At 36.9% G+C, this 16920-nt stretch overlaps 1 protein-coding gene across 1 annotated transcript in view; it reads left to right on the top strand.

The window, feature by feature from the left end:
* ATP13A5 (ATPase type 13A5) overlaps positions 1 to 16920 on the top strand; it is a 207555-nt gene that overhangs the window by 168625 nt on the left and 22010 nt on the right. The window contains exons 26-27 of the mRNA XM_006898539.1: positions 7256 to 7430; positions 10029 to 10231. Coding sequence (XP_006898601.1) covers positions 7256 to 7430; positions 10029 to 10231 — 378 coding nt within the window. The remainder of the gene's footprint in view (positions 1 to 7255; positions 7431 to 10028; positions 10232 to 16920) is intronic.

Below are 16920 nucleotides of genomic sequence, written 5' to 3'. Positions count from 1 at the left end.
ACTTGGCCAACTGACTGGAAGAGATCTATATTTGTTCCCATTCCAAAGAAGGGTGATCCAACTGAGTGTGGAAACTACAGAACAATATAATTGATTTCACAGGCAAGCAAGATTCTACTGAAGATTATCCAAAAACGACTGGAACAGGACATCAGCAGAGAATTGCCAGAAGTCCAGGCTGGGTTTAGAAGGGGTCATGGTACTAGGGATATTGTAGCTGTTATGGCATTGTAGTCTGAGAAAATACTTTGTATTATCTCAGTATTTTTTAATTTGTTGAGGCTTGCTTTGTGTCTTGAAATATGATCAGTTCTGGAGAATATACCTTATACCCTTGAGAAGAAAGTGAATCTAGTTTTAGTTGGGTGCAGTACCCTGTATCCATCCACAAGGTCAAGTTGGCTGATTACATAGTTTAGATCTTCTGCATCTTTGTTAAGTTTCTTTTGAATTGACCTATGCTTTAGTGAGAGTGATATGTTAAAGTCTCCTTCCACTATTATGGCACTATCTATTTCATTGTTCAGATCCCTTTACTTTTATTTTATGTATATTGCTGGTCTAAAATTTTTTGCATAAATATTTACCAAAGTCATGCCTTTTGATCTATTGTGCATTTAATCATCATATAGTGGACTCTCTTATCTTTTATAGTTATGTTCACCCTGAAACCAATTCTATCAGAGATTTGTATTGCCACTCCTCCATTTTTGTGGGTGCTATTTGCTTTATATTTTTTTTCCCAGTCTATAACTTTTAAGTCTGTCTGTCTTTTAATTTCTTAGATGTATGAAACATATTGGTGGGCTTTTGTGTGTGTGTGTGTGTGTGTGTCCCCATTATGCTACTCTTTTACTCTTAATTGATGCATTTAGTCCATTCACATTAAGTGTGATTAATGATAGGCAAGTTTGTATTGTTGTCATTTTTCTGTGTTTCTTTTTCTATTGTTTATGGTTACTATGGTCTATATCCTTTTCTTTGGTGTCTCTGTCAAGAACTGCCCTTAAAATTTATTATAGAATTGGTTTTGTTTTCACAAACCCCTCAAGTTGCTTTTTTTCCTGCAAATAACCTAATTTCTCCATCATATTTGATGGACAAATTTGCTAGGTACAGAATCTTTTGCTAGCAATTGTTTTCTTTCAACTTTCTGTATATGCCATCCCATTGTCATCTTGCTTGCATAGCTTCTGCTGAGAAATCAGAACTTAATCTAATAGTTTCTCCTTTGTAGATTATTCTATGTTTTTCTCAAGGTGCTTTTCATATTCTGTCTTTATCTTTTATTTTGGAGAATTTGATTATTTTATGTCTTGATGTTTTTCATTTGAGGTCTAGACTATTTGGTGTTGACTTAGCTTTTTAAGAATATTTTATTCAGATTTACTTACAAAGTTTGAAGACATTGTTTTTCACAAAAGATCCTTCCCATTTCCTTCAGCCCACTAACCTATCAAATTGTGCAACCCTATGATTAACTCCCTACCCCCTAACCCATACTCAACCCTCTATTTCCACCCTCCCCGCTGCCTAGGATCTTTATACTCATTCTGCAATAATGGTTTTATACAGTATTTGTCCTTGTGGGGAACTGAGTTTGTTCACTCAGTATAATGCACTCCAGTCTTTCACAAGTTATGTAGTAATTTACAAAATGATTGCTCTTGCATGCTGCATAGTATTCCATTGTATGATTGTACCATAATTTCTTAATCTATTAATTGTTGGTTGGACATCTGGGCTGTTTCCATGTTCTTGTGATGGTGAATAATAACTACTATGAAAATGGTGTATTAATTTCCATTTGAACTTTAGTTCTCATTTTCTTGGGGTATATTTCAAGGAATAGCTGGGTCATATGGCTTTCCATGTTCATCCTTGTGAGGAAGCATCAAACTGCCTTCCAGAGTGGTTGTACCATTGGACAATCCCACCAACAATGTGAAAGTGTACCTGTCTCAACACGTTCTTTCCAACATTTATTACTTGCTGTCCTGTTAAACTTTACCACTGTTACTAGAGTGAGATGGTATCTCACTCATGGTATCAAAACCTCATTGAGTTTTTTATTCACATTTCTCTTATTGCCAGTGATTTGGAGCATTTCTTCATATATCTGTTGTCCGTTTGAGTATCTTCCTCTGTGAAAATTCTTTCCATGCCTTTTTCCCATTTTGAAATGGAGTTATCAGTCTTTTTCTTGTGGAGGCCCAGGAATATTCTATAAACTTTTGTTATGAGACATTTGTCTAAGGTAGTCTTTCCAAATATTTGTTACCAGTGAGTAGGTTTTCTTTTCACCCTGTTGGGAATAGTTTTTGATGAGCACTGGGATTGAATCTTTAGAAGATCACATTCATCAGTTTCATCCTCATCAAACTACACATTTCTGGCTGTATTTGGCAGTCTCTTATACCACAGACTAGGGCATTTAAGCTTGATCCCAGTTTGTCTGCTATGAATTTTATGATTTTGGGCTTTACTCCGAAGTCTCTTATCTACTCTGAGGTGATTTTTGTGTATGGCGTGAGATGTGGAGCCTGTTTCAGCTTTCTGAAGGTAGCAAACTAGTTTTGCCAGCACCATTTGTTGAAGAGGTTGTGATTTCCCCATTTGATAGGTTTTATTTCCTTGTCAAATATCAGTTGACCATAGAAAGCTGGGTCTATTTTTGAGTTTGAATATGGATTTCTCTGTTCTTCTGGGAAGTTTTCTTCCAGTACAGCTTCTGCAATTTTCTCTATGATTTCCCTGTCCCTCTCCTGTTCTGTGATTCCAGTCATACACATGTTGTTCCCTTTGATGTTGTCCTACATGATTGCAGTGTTTTCTTCATTTTCTTTACTTTGCATCTCTGATTTTTATTCTATTATGTTTCAAATGAGATTCTTGTATTCTAACTCACTGACTATCTGTTCCATCTCTTCTATTCTCCCACCTTTTTTTTTCCCTTCAGCATGTCAGACAATTTTGCCATTTCGGTCTTAATAATCTGAATTGTGTTTTTATTCATTTCTGTTATTTCCAGTACTCTTTTGGCTGTACTTTCCCTGTCTTGTGATAGTGTTTTTTTTTCAGTTCTTGTACCTCTTTATCTATACTTTTAGTTATCTCCTCTATCTTTTGAATATTCTTCCTCTCCATCAATATATTTCTTCTTTCTCTCTGTCTCTGAGAATTTACTTTCTTAATGACTTCCATTGTTTCTTCCATCATTTGCATCTTCTTCTGTAGTTGTTCAAATAACTCCATATAAACATGTTTCTTCTGGTTCTCTGTGTCTGGAGTATTCATTATGTCTGCAATATGCTTTGCTTTTTTAAGAGAAGGCTTATTTTGTTTATAATGTTTGAGTCTGCCTGTTGCTTTCTTGACATTATGTAAAGCCTTTCTTTGTAGATTTAAACTGTTATAATTGTGTAATGCCCCAGGGGAAGGCAATGTTCTGGCAGAGACCTGTATATTGGTGCTCCCTAAAGTAGGCTGAGTACCTGAATCAGAGTGTGCAGGGATGTATTGTCCTGTGGAAAACCAGCCTCCACAATTTCAGGTCCGGAGCGTTCAAGGGTGGAAGTACCTGGATCAGAGATGCTTGAAGGTCCAAAAGAATTCTCATTTTACTTTCGAGGAACTGCAGGTGTAGCCATGGTGAGAATCTTCTAGGTCCTTCAGATTTTTTTCCCCTCTTAATGTTAAAGAATAGACTGTAGCCTTTGATCTTGATTAGTAAATAGTTCAAACCCTTTTTGCTTTCTGCTAACAAGGTGGTGCTAGCACAACACAGGTTGTCAGTGTGTCTTTCTTCCATCCTAATGCCACATTCTTCTTTATATAGTCCAGCCTCTCAGATTATTTGCTCAACATATTGTAAAAGGATACTGTCCTGATGTGCAATACTCTAATTTATTTTAAGTATCTTATTTTAATATAGTTATTTGAAATATACTTTTGTTCTGTTCAAATGACTGCTTCTTGATCTATATCCTGGTTCCAAATGAACATAATTAAGTGTTCTAAAATTATTATTCTTCTCAGTGTTATCATGGCCCACACAGTTGGTTGTCTGTGCAATCAATAAACACAAGTAAACCCTATTCTGGTATCTTCTTTCTGGCATTAGCAATTATATTCTTTGTTCCTTTTTACATTCTTCTTTTAATCTAGGATTAAATTTCTGGCAGTTCCATATCACTCTACTGCTCTGAACATTTTTAAAATAATCGTCAGCGAGATTTTACTTGTGCATTACATTAACACGTTGCCTCAAATGATGGCTATATGTGTTTCTAAGGACGGTCGTCAATTTAAAAATGTGCAGCAATGTGTTAATGACTTTGTTTGATAGATTCTGTGTTTTGTTGTATTATCTTCTTTTTTTTTTTTAAATGGGCACAAATACAAATCTCCTTCAATTGGTTGGCTGTCTTCCAAATCCCTCGACACAGATGAATTAATATGTTCATGGCTGCATTTCCTTGCTGAAATATCTCAGTTGACACTTCATCACGGTTTGGGTTTTTTTGTTTGTTTGTTTTTTGGTTTTTTCAATGCCAGTGCCTTCAAGTCAGCTTAAATTTCTTCTTTTAGCACCATTGGTTCTTCATTATATGCAGCCTGAAATGCAGTGTTGACCAATGCTTTTCAGTACAGTGACTCTCTATATTCTTTCCATCTTCTTTTGATGCTTCAAGAATTGTTCAATATTTCCCCCATAGAATCCTTCATTATGGCAACCCAGGGCTTGAATCTTTTCTTCTGCTTTTTGTGCTTGAAAAAAAATAACAAAATTGTTCTTCTCATTTTGTTTTCTAACCACATCTTTTCATATTTTGTTAAAATTTTTACTTTGTCTTCTTGGGTGCCCTTTGAAATCTTCTATTCAATTCTCTTATTTCATAATTTTTTCCTTTTGCTTTAGCTTCTCTTTTAGGTCATATTTTTGCTATTGAAATGCAGCTGAATTTCTGACATTTTCAAGTTGGAGAGCTGTAAAGTTTTAGAATAACTGAGATGGAAGAGCCTTGGGAAACCATTTCGCCATTTTAACAAGTTAGTTTTATACATGGTAAAAATGAAGGACCAGATAAGTAAGAGTTACAGAATTGCAAGATATATTTTGAACAAGCTTCCAGAATTCCCACTATGTCCTTCCTTATAGCAAAGAAAGTAATCATAAGCTGTGGAAAGAGAAGAAAAGACAGATGCAAAGAGAGGAATTAAACAAAGAGTGATAATGCTGCATACCTTTAAATGTGGTATTTCTAATTCCCTTACCCTGTTTTGCCTTGAGCAGACAAAGCACACTTCCTTTTCATCTGCTTGTTAGAACATAGCACTTCTATAAAAGATGTAATTATCTTAATTGAGGAGGGGTTGTTCTCTTTACTTTTCACCCATTGCTAACTAATCTTTTCAAATTTAAAAGATAAATTCCTGGCTCAAAAATTCAATATCCTTTAAAATTCTCCTTTGGAATAGAATTGTTATGAGTTATTTTTCCATACTGTGTGTAATGTGCGCTATCAGGCCTGTGCTCACATGCTTACCTAGGGGGGCCTAGAACTAAGTTCTAGCATCTGACACAGTTCCTCACAAATGAGAGTTTTCAGAAATGTGGTGAATGAATAATAGGGGAAGTCCTCCCCTTTGAGAGTAAGGGTAGGTGTCAGAGACAATAAGGTTGGCTTGGATTAGAGCAGGTTTCAGAGCTGTTGCGACTCAACAGTATATAACAACAACAACATCAAAGAGAGTCTCGCCAGTCTCCTTACTCTCATTCTAACATTTCATTTCAATCCTCATCGAGAGAAAGTTGTAATAGTGGCTAAGTGGTAAGGAATTGTGCAGCCGACCCAAAATGGATTGGTTGTTGTTAGGTGCTATTGAGTTGAGGACAACTCATAATAACCCTCTAAACAACAAACCAGAACCTTGTCTTATCCTGTGGCGTCCTAACCATGTCTGATACATTTGATCCCATTGCTGAAGTCATTGTGTCAATCTATCTCAATTGGGAGGGAGGGGGAATCATCTTCTTTCACTGACCCTCCACCTTTAAATCATCCCTTTTCCAAGGAATAGTCTCTTCTAGCAACATGTTTAAATTATGAGAGATGACGCTTTGCCATCCTTACCTCCAAGGAGCACTCCAGCTGCACATTTTCCAAGGTGTAGACTGTTTGAATCCACTTGCTGCTCCACAGGAGAAAAACCAGAAGTTTCCTCTCTTAAAATCTACTGCCTCTGAAAACCCACTGAAGGGCCAGCTATGGGTTGGTTCCCACTCCGTGGTACATGACAACAATAACCTCATTCAGAACTACTCCATACATGGGAGCTCTGGTGGGAATTCTGTAGAGAACTGCACTGCTAACCCAAAGGCAGTGCCTATCTGTTGGTTGAAGACAATGGTTCCAAGGGAGAAAGCTGAGCAATATCTCCTTCCATGGAATTTTAAACATCAGAAAGCCTGTTGGAGGATCAGCTGAGTTGGTTCCAACTTCACAGCACAGAGTTTTTTAGTTTATTCTATTCAGAGGGAGCACTGATGACAAAAGTTGTAGGAGACTGCACTACTAATCTAAAGACTGGGTCTCCCTAGAGGTTCTAATCCACCATGGAAGAAAGATGGGCATCTTCTTTGTGATTTTTTAGCTTTAGAAACCTGCTGGAGGGTTTGCTATGACATAGTACTGACTCAATGGTGTATTTGTGCATCACACAGATTTCTTTTTGTAAAGCAGCAGCCCTGATATTTTGAAGTTTACAAATATAGGTGAAGTTCCATTCCTTTGTTTTCCTCTCTGAGAAACATGCAGTAAGCAGTTAACTAAATAGGGAAACTTGGTTTGAACAAATATCCTAAAATTTTAGCTAATAAAATTATGAAATTTTGTCAGCAATGAGTTAAGCTGCCCTTGAATGAACTCCAGTCAGGAGGTCATTTCCTAATTTATGTTATATTCCTGCTTAGCCTAGTTAAACAGAATGTATACAATATAATAAATTTTGTATGATTGCAGAATTTTTGAGCTAATTACTTTCTGTTCTTAAGATAATGAAAAGAAAGTATAAATGAGATAAAAAGCATGTAGGTTTAGACATGCCACGAGAGTATATATTTGCCTGGGTGGAGACTTTTAATTCAGTTAGCTCATTTTGAACCCTCATTCAAGAGTAAGAGAATATGCATCTTAATTTTCACTCTCAATTATTAAATTGTAACAGGATAAAAAAATCCATTGTCTTTCAGTGAGTTCAACCCATGCCTACCCTAAGCTGGCTCCTTACAGACCCGCAGGACAGCTCCTCTCTCCACCATTGCTGCTCTCCGTTTTTTTGAATACCTGTTTCACCCTCATCATGCAGATTTGTGCATTTCTTTTTGTGAAGCAGCAGCCCTGGTATTTTGAAGTTTACAAATATAGGTAAAGTTCCATTCCTTTGTTTTCCTCATTGAGAAACATATAATGAGTAGTCAACTAAATGGAGCAACTTGGTTTGAACAACAATCCTAAAATTTTAGATAGTAAAATTGTGAAACTGTGCCAGCATTCTGCAAAATGAAATTGATAGGTTAGGACAAAGGACCCAAATAAAGGGCACAGGGCTAGTGTGGGGTACATGGAGTGGATAGGAAGAGATCTGCCACATTGGTTGTTTCATGTATAACTCTAACATGTTTGAGTATGTTTGAATATATAATTCCTTTGTAGTTTGAGCATCACATAAACTAGAATGTGATTGTGTTCCAATAAAACTTTATTTACAAAAATAGATTCAATTTGACTTGTAGGACAGTTTGCTGACTTCAAATATTGAAACTGAGGAACCTTGGTGTTAAATGTGAAGTTGGTGGTTCAAGCCCACTAGATATTATGTGTGAGAAAGATGGTCGGTCTCCTCCAGAAAAGATTTACAGCTTCAAAACTCTTTGTAGGCTTGTTATGAATTAGAATCAACTTGTTGGCAGTGAGTTTGTTTGTCATTTGCATGTTTATTTTTCATACACATAGGAAAATATGTGGAAATTAAGTATTTAAAATGAAAGTTAAAATAAAAATGTTAATTCTCTAAATTGGGACACTCAAAGTCTAATCAGCAGGTCTAGTGTTAATGTTTACTGTTTCTATCTGATAGGACTCAGGGAAAGTTTATTCACTTCATAAACTTCAGTTTCTTAACTTTTGAGTAAGGAAGATATGTATTATTTAAAATACAAATATTCAGAATTTATGGGGGTTTTTTCCTCATAAAACCTCCTGCAACCTCCCCATAAAGAGACAGAGAACTAACAACTCTGCTCTGTGAAGGAAGGCATGTATCCCTCACCAAATTGATACCATTGTTACCAGAGTCCCAGAAGTCAATGACACGTAGATGGAAAATACTGAGTAATGTTTAAGATCATCGTTTACCTTCAAAATTAAGGAATTCAGGCATTACCTGGAATAGAGCATTCCATTTTTTCCTCCCCTAGAGAAAGAATTCTATCTAAAGATCTAAAGTTCTGATTGAATCCAGGACATAATACTGGGTAGCTAAAAGGGTAATGGACAGGAAGGAAGGAGTTCTGGGAAGCTCTGAATATCCAACTGTGCTTTAAGAGCCTCAGCTTCCACATAACTATATGTATATGCATATGTATATATCTAAATAGTTACAGGGTGCTCTGATGGCCTAATGGGTAAGAAGTTGCCTTTCAACTCAAAGCCAGGTGGCTCAAATCCACCAGCTTTTCTGCAGGAGACCAATGGACAATTTCCTCCCATGCAGTTTACAGCCTCTGAAAACCTGCTGGAGGGTCAGCTGTGAGTCAGCCCTGACTTGATGGCACATAACAACAGCAATATATAGTCATATGGAAGAAAGATGGGGCAATCTGCTTCAATAAAGTTTACAGTCTTGGAAACGCTATTAACAGTTCTATTCTGAGTCAGAATCGACTAGATAGCAGTGGTTTGGGATTTGGTTCTAAACAGTTAAAATAGAAGCTTAAAAGAGGCGGTTCAAACATGGAAGTTGAATTTGTGAATGTTATTATTTTTGAGGGGGAAAAAGAAAAATAGATCAATCAAGATAGGGAAAGGCCATGTCTTAAGCAAATCTTCTGAGTAAATATTGTGTTATACCCCACCGCCACCCACCTCCCCAACCCCATCCATTCCACTTGGTAGGAACAAAATTGACACTTAAAGAACTCATACCCAAGGGTCAGAAAACAATTTACATAAACTAACTACAAAACAATGAACTAAGTAAGGGGTCAATAGAAGAAATAAGAGACATAATAATTCCACTTGTTAGTGAAGGCAAAGATATTTCAGATTAGTGATATTTGAAGACTGAATATTCCCTCTGCAGATAGAGGGCATAGAATGTCTAACAATGGGGATATGCTGATTGTGACATTTGGGTGAGTCAGATATAATATGTGTAGAATTCAGCATATAAGAGGAATGGCAAGAGCTGAGACCAAGAAAGCATGCGTGAGAGCAGAATGAAGGGTCTTCTAAGCAAAGCTGTGAAGTTTGGTATGATTTATTTGCAAAGTAAAATTGTAGACACTTCCTAAGCAATAAACTATCATTTGTAGGTCTTTAGGAAGAAGATCTTTTCGATGTTTGAATAGATTGTATGAGAATGGAGAATCAAATTCAGGAAGCAGAATAGGAGGCTTGTATTAATCCATGAAAGAGAAATCCAAACACATACACACATACATGTAATTAATTTACTCTTTGAAATGGAAGAAATTGTGTAGAAAATTGTCATCCAAATCCCTTTTGATACGTATTACATATCCCAAATGGGCTGCTGAACAAAGCACAATCTTGATTTCCTCTAAGTTTCCTTTTTGTTTTGTCCCTGTGAGAGCTGCACAAAATACATCTGAGTAGTTAGTGCCTGCAATAGTTTGAAAGTTCAGGTCTCATGATAATAATTAACCTTACCCCCTACACACACCAATTGAATAAAAGTGGAATGAAAAATAAATTTCTTAAATGCTTGTGATTCTTTTGCAGTGAATGCTTTCTGGCCAACCAAAGCAATTTTGCAACAAATGTGAGTTTGGAAAGAAGCTGTACTGGCAATGCGACTCTGCAGCCTGGTTCAATTTTAAGTTTTGAGAGCACCACACTGTGGCCCATCACCACCCTCAACTGTATCACTGTAGCATTTATCTTTTCTAAGGGAAAGCCATTTCGAAAACCCATCTACACAAACTGTAAGTGTAAGAAAGTTCGATTTTTTTCAATTGTTTTTCACCCTTTCTCACCCTCCCCATGGTTGCAACAGACTGATAAAATGACTAGGTGATGGAGAAACAGTTGCATTACCTCAAAACCATGACTGAATTTTAGTGGTCTTAGGTGATGGAGTCGATGTGCAGAGACTTATTAACTTGCTGCTCACCACAGGTATTGTTGAATCAAAGCTTGAGTCCTGCCTCATTGTGAGTCATTTTACAATGAGTTAAGACTCATTTTACACACATATGTAAATGAATACAGGACCTCTTTCTTAACATTGGGCAAGTTGCTTTATTTCTTCCTGTAAAATGTATTGCATACTTTCTAGGCCTGAAGGAAAAATGGGACAAAAAGCATTTTATATAAAGGGTCTAGCACTTATAGTAGGTGAACAAAAATTTTTATTTACTTCCCTCAATATAATGGCTTTAAGTTGAATTTTTAGACTGAAAAATAAAATAAAATTTTGAAGTTACAAGTAAAGCCTTTGAGCTAGAGAAGTCTTATAAATAAATATTGGCCACACGGAGACACTTTTAAAAAAGAAAAGAGATTCACCACATGGAACCAGCCAATAGAGAGGGAAGAGCCATGTTGGCCACCACACAGGCCAGCAGAGAGGGGAGCACCTCGTGGGCTGCTCAAACCAACTAGCAGGAAAGGAAGCTTCTATAGGTCACCTGTGAGTCTACTCCACCTCCAGAAACCCCTGAGTCTTCTCTGCCCCCAACCACAAGGTTACTGTCAGGGGCCAGCCAGCAGCTAGGGAAGTACTTTGCAGGTCATCCATAGAACCAGAGAGAAGTTTGCCACCTGAACAGGGAATACTGGCAGAGAAGATTGTTGTTGATAAACTGAACTGAGTGCAAAACTTAACTTTTACAACAGTATCAATAGTGTTGTAAATAAAAGGAATGGGAAACTTCCTACAAAAACATAACAGAATCTGCCTCATGTAAACTAAAAACCTCACATAATGTCAAAGCAGCAGCAGTCATTTTAAAACATTATGAAAAAATATATAGCAAACCTTCTCCTAAAAAAAGCAGACTAAATCACAGAATCAGTGAATACCCTGGAGACAAAAAAAGCAGAAGAATATATGAACGTGGAGGGCCTGGAAATGGTACTAAAGAAGTTACAAATGATAGTAGAAAGAATTGGAACCACATGTAAACACCAATAAAAATTTAAAAAGCATTACAATACCCAAACAACCCCAAGAGACACATGACTCTACACTAGAGGGTAGTTGGAATTGGGAACTGCATTGCAAAGAAAATGGTGCTTACTTGAGCCTTTGACTGCTTGGACAGGAATAGTTGCCTTTCCAACAGTAGGCTTCTGAAGAAGAAACATCAGTATGTTTGGACATTAACAACAAGAATTGGGAGCTGCATTGTTGAGAGGTTGGTGCTTCCCTGAATCCTTGTCTGCTTGGTGTGAATAGCCCCAGGAGGTACTCAGATCTAGACATTAAAGGGTAGCCAGAATTGGGAACTGAATTGCTGAGAAGTTGATACCTCCCTGAGTCATTATCTGCTTGTGGGGAAGGAAATAGCAGCCCTTCTAGTCAGTGGCTTCTGAAGAGGAGATGCAGGTAAACTTGGAAATTAGCAGCAAGAATTGGAAGCTGCATTATTTAGAAGTTAGCATTTCCCTAAGCCTTTGTCTGCTCAGACAGAAAGAGTCACCCACCCCCACCCCAACCATCATCAGGAGAGGGAAAATGTACATGAGCATTAGCAACTACTGGAATTTGGAGACTGCACTGTTGGGGACTTGCCACTTTCCTAGGCCTTTTCCCTAAGTAATACATTCTAGGCAGCACTTGTAGGACTTTGCCTATCCCTGGAGGAAATTCCACTTCGAATAAACTATGGAACAGGACAGAGAAGCTGGCTTACCACAGCTAGGCAAAAGGAAAGACCTCAGCTCCCTGCCATTCAAAGGACAACCATATATAAGAAGCTTGCCACAGGAAACAGGCAATAGATCTGCCCACAAATAAATAGTAGGAAATACCATCACTGGAAACTCAACTAGAGCCAATACTTTAAGTGTTCAACAATAGAATCATAAAGATAAGGAATTGTCAGCAACCTACACAGACACAACTTCCTCACATGTACCAAAAAACCCTTCATATAATGTCAAGAAAATGTCAATCAGCCTTAAACATTATGGAAAAACAAAACAAAACAAAAAAGCCTTCTCCTAAAAACATAGATCAGATTGCAGACCCAACAAATGCCTCAGATACAGGGAAGCAGAAGAAATATAGTGACATCAAGTTATATTAGCAGCTATTGATGAAGTTCCAAATGATGAAAGAAAGAATTGAGACAAATAAACAGCTACAAGAATTTTTTAAAAAACCATCACAAGACAGAGAGTGTACAACCAGCACAGTACAAGAAATAACAGAAATGCATGAGAATCCAGTCCAGAATATCAAGAACAAATGGTAGAATTTTCCAGGTTGATAAAAGGACAAAAAAGCAGAATAGGAGAGCTAGAACAGAAACAGTGAGCTAGGAAACAAGAACCTTAATGGGAACTCACTAAAAGTAGAGAGAATGCAGAAAGGAAATTAAGAAAACATGAAAATCATGTGGAATAACTTCAAATAGAATCACATATGTGTCATCAAGATTCCAGAATAGGAGTGGGAGCAGAAGTGGGAAAGAAGTGAGAAAATTGTGGAAGAGGTGTTAGAGGAAAACTTTCTGGGTATCATGAAAAACAAGGGAATCCACATTCAAGAAACTCAGGAAACTCCAAACAGATGAAACCCTAAAATAAAAACATCAAGACGACATCATAGCCAAATTCTCCAAAATCAAAGCTAAGGATAGAATACTAAAAGCAGTGCAATAAAAAGAGTCAATTATAAAAGAGAACTAGCTAGACCAAGTTCTGATATCTCAGCAAAAACCATATGAATGAGAACACATAGGATGGTATATGCTGAAGGCTGAAAGAAAACAGTTGCCAGCCCCAGACCCTATACCCAGTAATGCTGTCTACCAAACATGAAAATGAAAGGTGGCTATTTGCAGAAAAGCAGGAACTTAAAGAATTCATAAAAAAAAAGACCAACACTACAAGAAATACTAAGGGAAGTCCTTCACACAGAGATAACAAAGGAAAGTGGATGAACCAAAATAACTACCAACAACAGAAAAAGAAGCACAACAAAATGACAACAATAAAACCTGGCCTGCCACCAATCACATTTAATGTGAATGGCTTAATTGTACCAATTAAGAGAAAAAGAGCAACAACACAGTTAAAAATATAAATCCTATCAATCTTTCGCCTACAAGAGACATATCTTAAAAAACAAGAAAAAATAGAATAAAAATTAAATGCTAGAATAATATATACCCAACAAATGTTTTTCAAAAAATAGCAAGTGTGACAATACTAATCTCTGATTAAATAGACTTCAGAATGAAAACCACCATAGAAGATAATTATAACTATATTATTATTAAAGGTCCAATAGTTAAGAAGACATAACCTTGGTCAACAAATGATAGACTTGAAAAATACATAAAACAATGATTAACTTAGTTGAAGAAAGAATTAGCACCACGATAGTAGTAGAAGATTTTAACACACCATTTTCAATAAAGGACAGGTTAACTTAAAAGAAACTCAACAAAGATTCAGAAGAACTACACTATACAATTAGCCACCTCAAGTCTGTCTCTCTGTTTATTCAGACTTTGCTTCATGTATATTAATAAATCTATGGTTTTCTCCATTCCAGACCCCGTAAATATAAAAAAAAATACTGATTTTTTGTTTATGGATGGTTTATTCTATTATAATTTCCAACTTATTATTGCTCATGGGTGTGAAAATAATGGTGCAATTCATTTTTTAATCTAAAACCATGCCTGAATTTTGCTATTAATCGAGTGTGGAAGACAGTATTACTCTCAATAAATTATAATGCTCCCTCCATTTCAAAAGCTGCAATGCTTATCATATTTTCTGTATGAATGTACAGTCCAAAAATTCCAGAACAAAGTTAATTAAGTGCAGTTGTTGTTGTTGCTGTTGTGAACAGTTGAGTTGGAACCAACCCATAGCTGATCTTCCCACCAGTAGGTTTTCAGAAGTAGTAAATCTCACCCAAGGAAATTACCCATTCTTCTCCCACAGAGCTACTGGCAGATTCAAACTGTGGCCTTTGGGAATGCAGCACAGCTTCTGACCACTAGACCAGCAGAGCTCCCTAAATTAGTAGCATAGAATTCTACTTTTTAATAGTCCTAAGTAGCCTTCCCATATCAACATACTTTCAAATATTGGTTACATCAAATATTGGTTCAAGTTTGGCAATGTCTTATTAAAAACACTCTTCTATTTCTAGTTACACAAGAGTATTTTTAAAATATTTAATTTTCCCCCATCATTTATTGTTGCACATTTTCCTCCCTGTGCTATTCTCCAGTTCACTTTTCTCTTTGAAAAAGGAAAAAATGTTCTTTTGTTGTTATACAATACCTCCCCCCACCCAGTCCACTTTACCATACAGCTCTTATTCTGGACACTTGTCATGCAAATATTACCTAATCATATACTCCTTTTAAATAGGAATATATCCCTCATCTGTTTCAATGCAATGTATGTCATTTATCCCCTCTGTTCTTAGTTCCCCCCCCCCGATGTCAGTCTTGTTTATAACAGTGACATTATGCAGTATTTGTCCATTTGGTACTGAAATATTTCACTTAGCATAATGTCCACCAGGGTCACCCACTTTATAGAATATTTCATGAGTTCCTTGTTTTTCAGTGCTGCATAGTATTTCATGTGTGGATATACCACAGCTTCTCTAAACATTCATTTGTGGATAGGCACTTGGTTGTTTCCAACTCTTTGCTATTTTGAACAAAGCAACAATAAACATGGGTGTGCGTATATCTGCCTGGGTGGCAGTTCAGGTTTCTTTAGGGTATATTCCCAGTAGTGGAATTGCTGGGTCAAGTGTTATTTTTATTTCCAACTTTTTGAGAAAACACCATACTATCTTTCATAGTGATTGCACCATGTTGTATTCCCACCAACAGTGAATAGGGTTCCAATTTCTCCACAACCTCACTCGCATTTGTTGTTCGGTGTTCAGTTAAATTTTGCTATTCTTACTGGGGTGAAATGATATCTCATAGTTATTTTGGTTTGCATCTTTTTTTAGAACTAGGGATTTCGAACATTTCTCCATGTGTTTGTTCGCCATCTGAATGTTTTCTTTGGTGAAGAAGGGCTCATATCCTATTCCAATTTTGCCATTGGGTTGTTTATCTTTATCTTGTGGTGGTGCTCGAGTATTCTATAAATTCTAGATATAAGTCCCTTATCAAAAAAGTCATTACAGGGGAGCTCTGGTGGCCTAGTGGCAAGGAATTGCAACTACAATCCCAGAGGCATTCGGTTCAAATCCACCAGATGCTCTGCCGGGGAAGGAGGGACAATCTCCTCCTGTACCGGTCAGATCTGATTTGACGGTACACTGACACAAAAATAATTAAAAAATTAAAAAAAAAATAAAATAAAGAAGTCATTACAAAATATTTCTTCCCAGTTGGTTTCTTTACTTTTTACCACGTTGAGGATTTGTTTGGAAGTTCATAGGGATTTGATTCTTAGAAGGTCCCATTCATCCATTTCATCCACTCCTGGTTGTAGATTTTTCAGGATGCTGGAAGACTGTTTATGTTGTGGAGTAGGACTACTAGCATTCTTTCAAGCTTTTCTCTAATGAAGTTTATAGTACTTGGTTTTAGTCCTAGGTCCATGAGTCACTTTGAATTGGTTTTTGTGTACGGAGAGAGGTGCGGATCTTGCTTGAGTTTTTTGCACATAGTTTTCCAATTTTGTCAGCACAATTTGTTAAATGGCTGTTGTTTCCCCATTTAACTGATTTCATCTCCTTGTCAAAAATTAGTTGACCATAGGAAGATGGACTGATTGCTGAGTTCTCAATTCTATTCCATTGATCTATGTGTCTCGCTTTGTACCAATACCATGTTGTTTGACCACCACAGCAGTGTAGTAGGATTTGAAATCAGTGAGTGAGATGCCTCCTACCTTGTTTATCTTTTCAAGGAGCGCTTTGCTTATTCAGGGTCTCTTTCCATTTCAAATGAAATTGGAGATTGCTTTTTCCATCTAAGAATAGAATTGGTATTTGTATTGCGATTGCCAGGCCGGGTTCTGGTTTTGGGACCAACCACCAACTACTCATATGCAAGTTCAAGTTGAAGTTGATGAAAATGAAATCAAGTCCATGGGAACCAAAATTTGATCTTAAGTCTATCCCACTCGAATTTCAAAACAATCTCAGGAACAGGTTTGAGGCCTTGTGCACCAATGAGCGCAGATCAAATGTGCTCTGGGAGGATAGCAAGAAAATCGTCCATGAAGAATGCAAAATATCATTACAAAGGCTGAAAAAGAAGAAACGACCCAGATGGATGTCAGATGAGACTCTGAATATTACATTAGAGCGCCGAGAAGCCAAAGCTAAAGGAAGAAACCAAGAAATCAAAGAGCTAAACAGAAAATTTCAAAAGGCAGCCTGGGGTGACGAAACAAGATACTATAATGAAATGTGCAGAGAGCTGGAGTCAGAAAAATCAAAAGGGCT

The sequence above is a fragment of the Elephantulus edwardii genome, unplaced genomic scaffold (assembly GCF_000299155.1).
Source record: "Elephantulus edwardii isolate Elephantulus edwardi_28Jun2011 unplaced genomic scaffold, EleEdw1.0 scaffold00232, whole genome shotgun sequence".
Lineage (NCBI taxonomy): Eukaryota > Metazoa > Chordata > Mammalia > Macroscelidea > Macroscelididae > Elephantulus > Elephantulus edwardii.
This window is presented reverse-complemented; position numbering and strand designations above follow the sequence as displayed.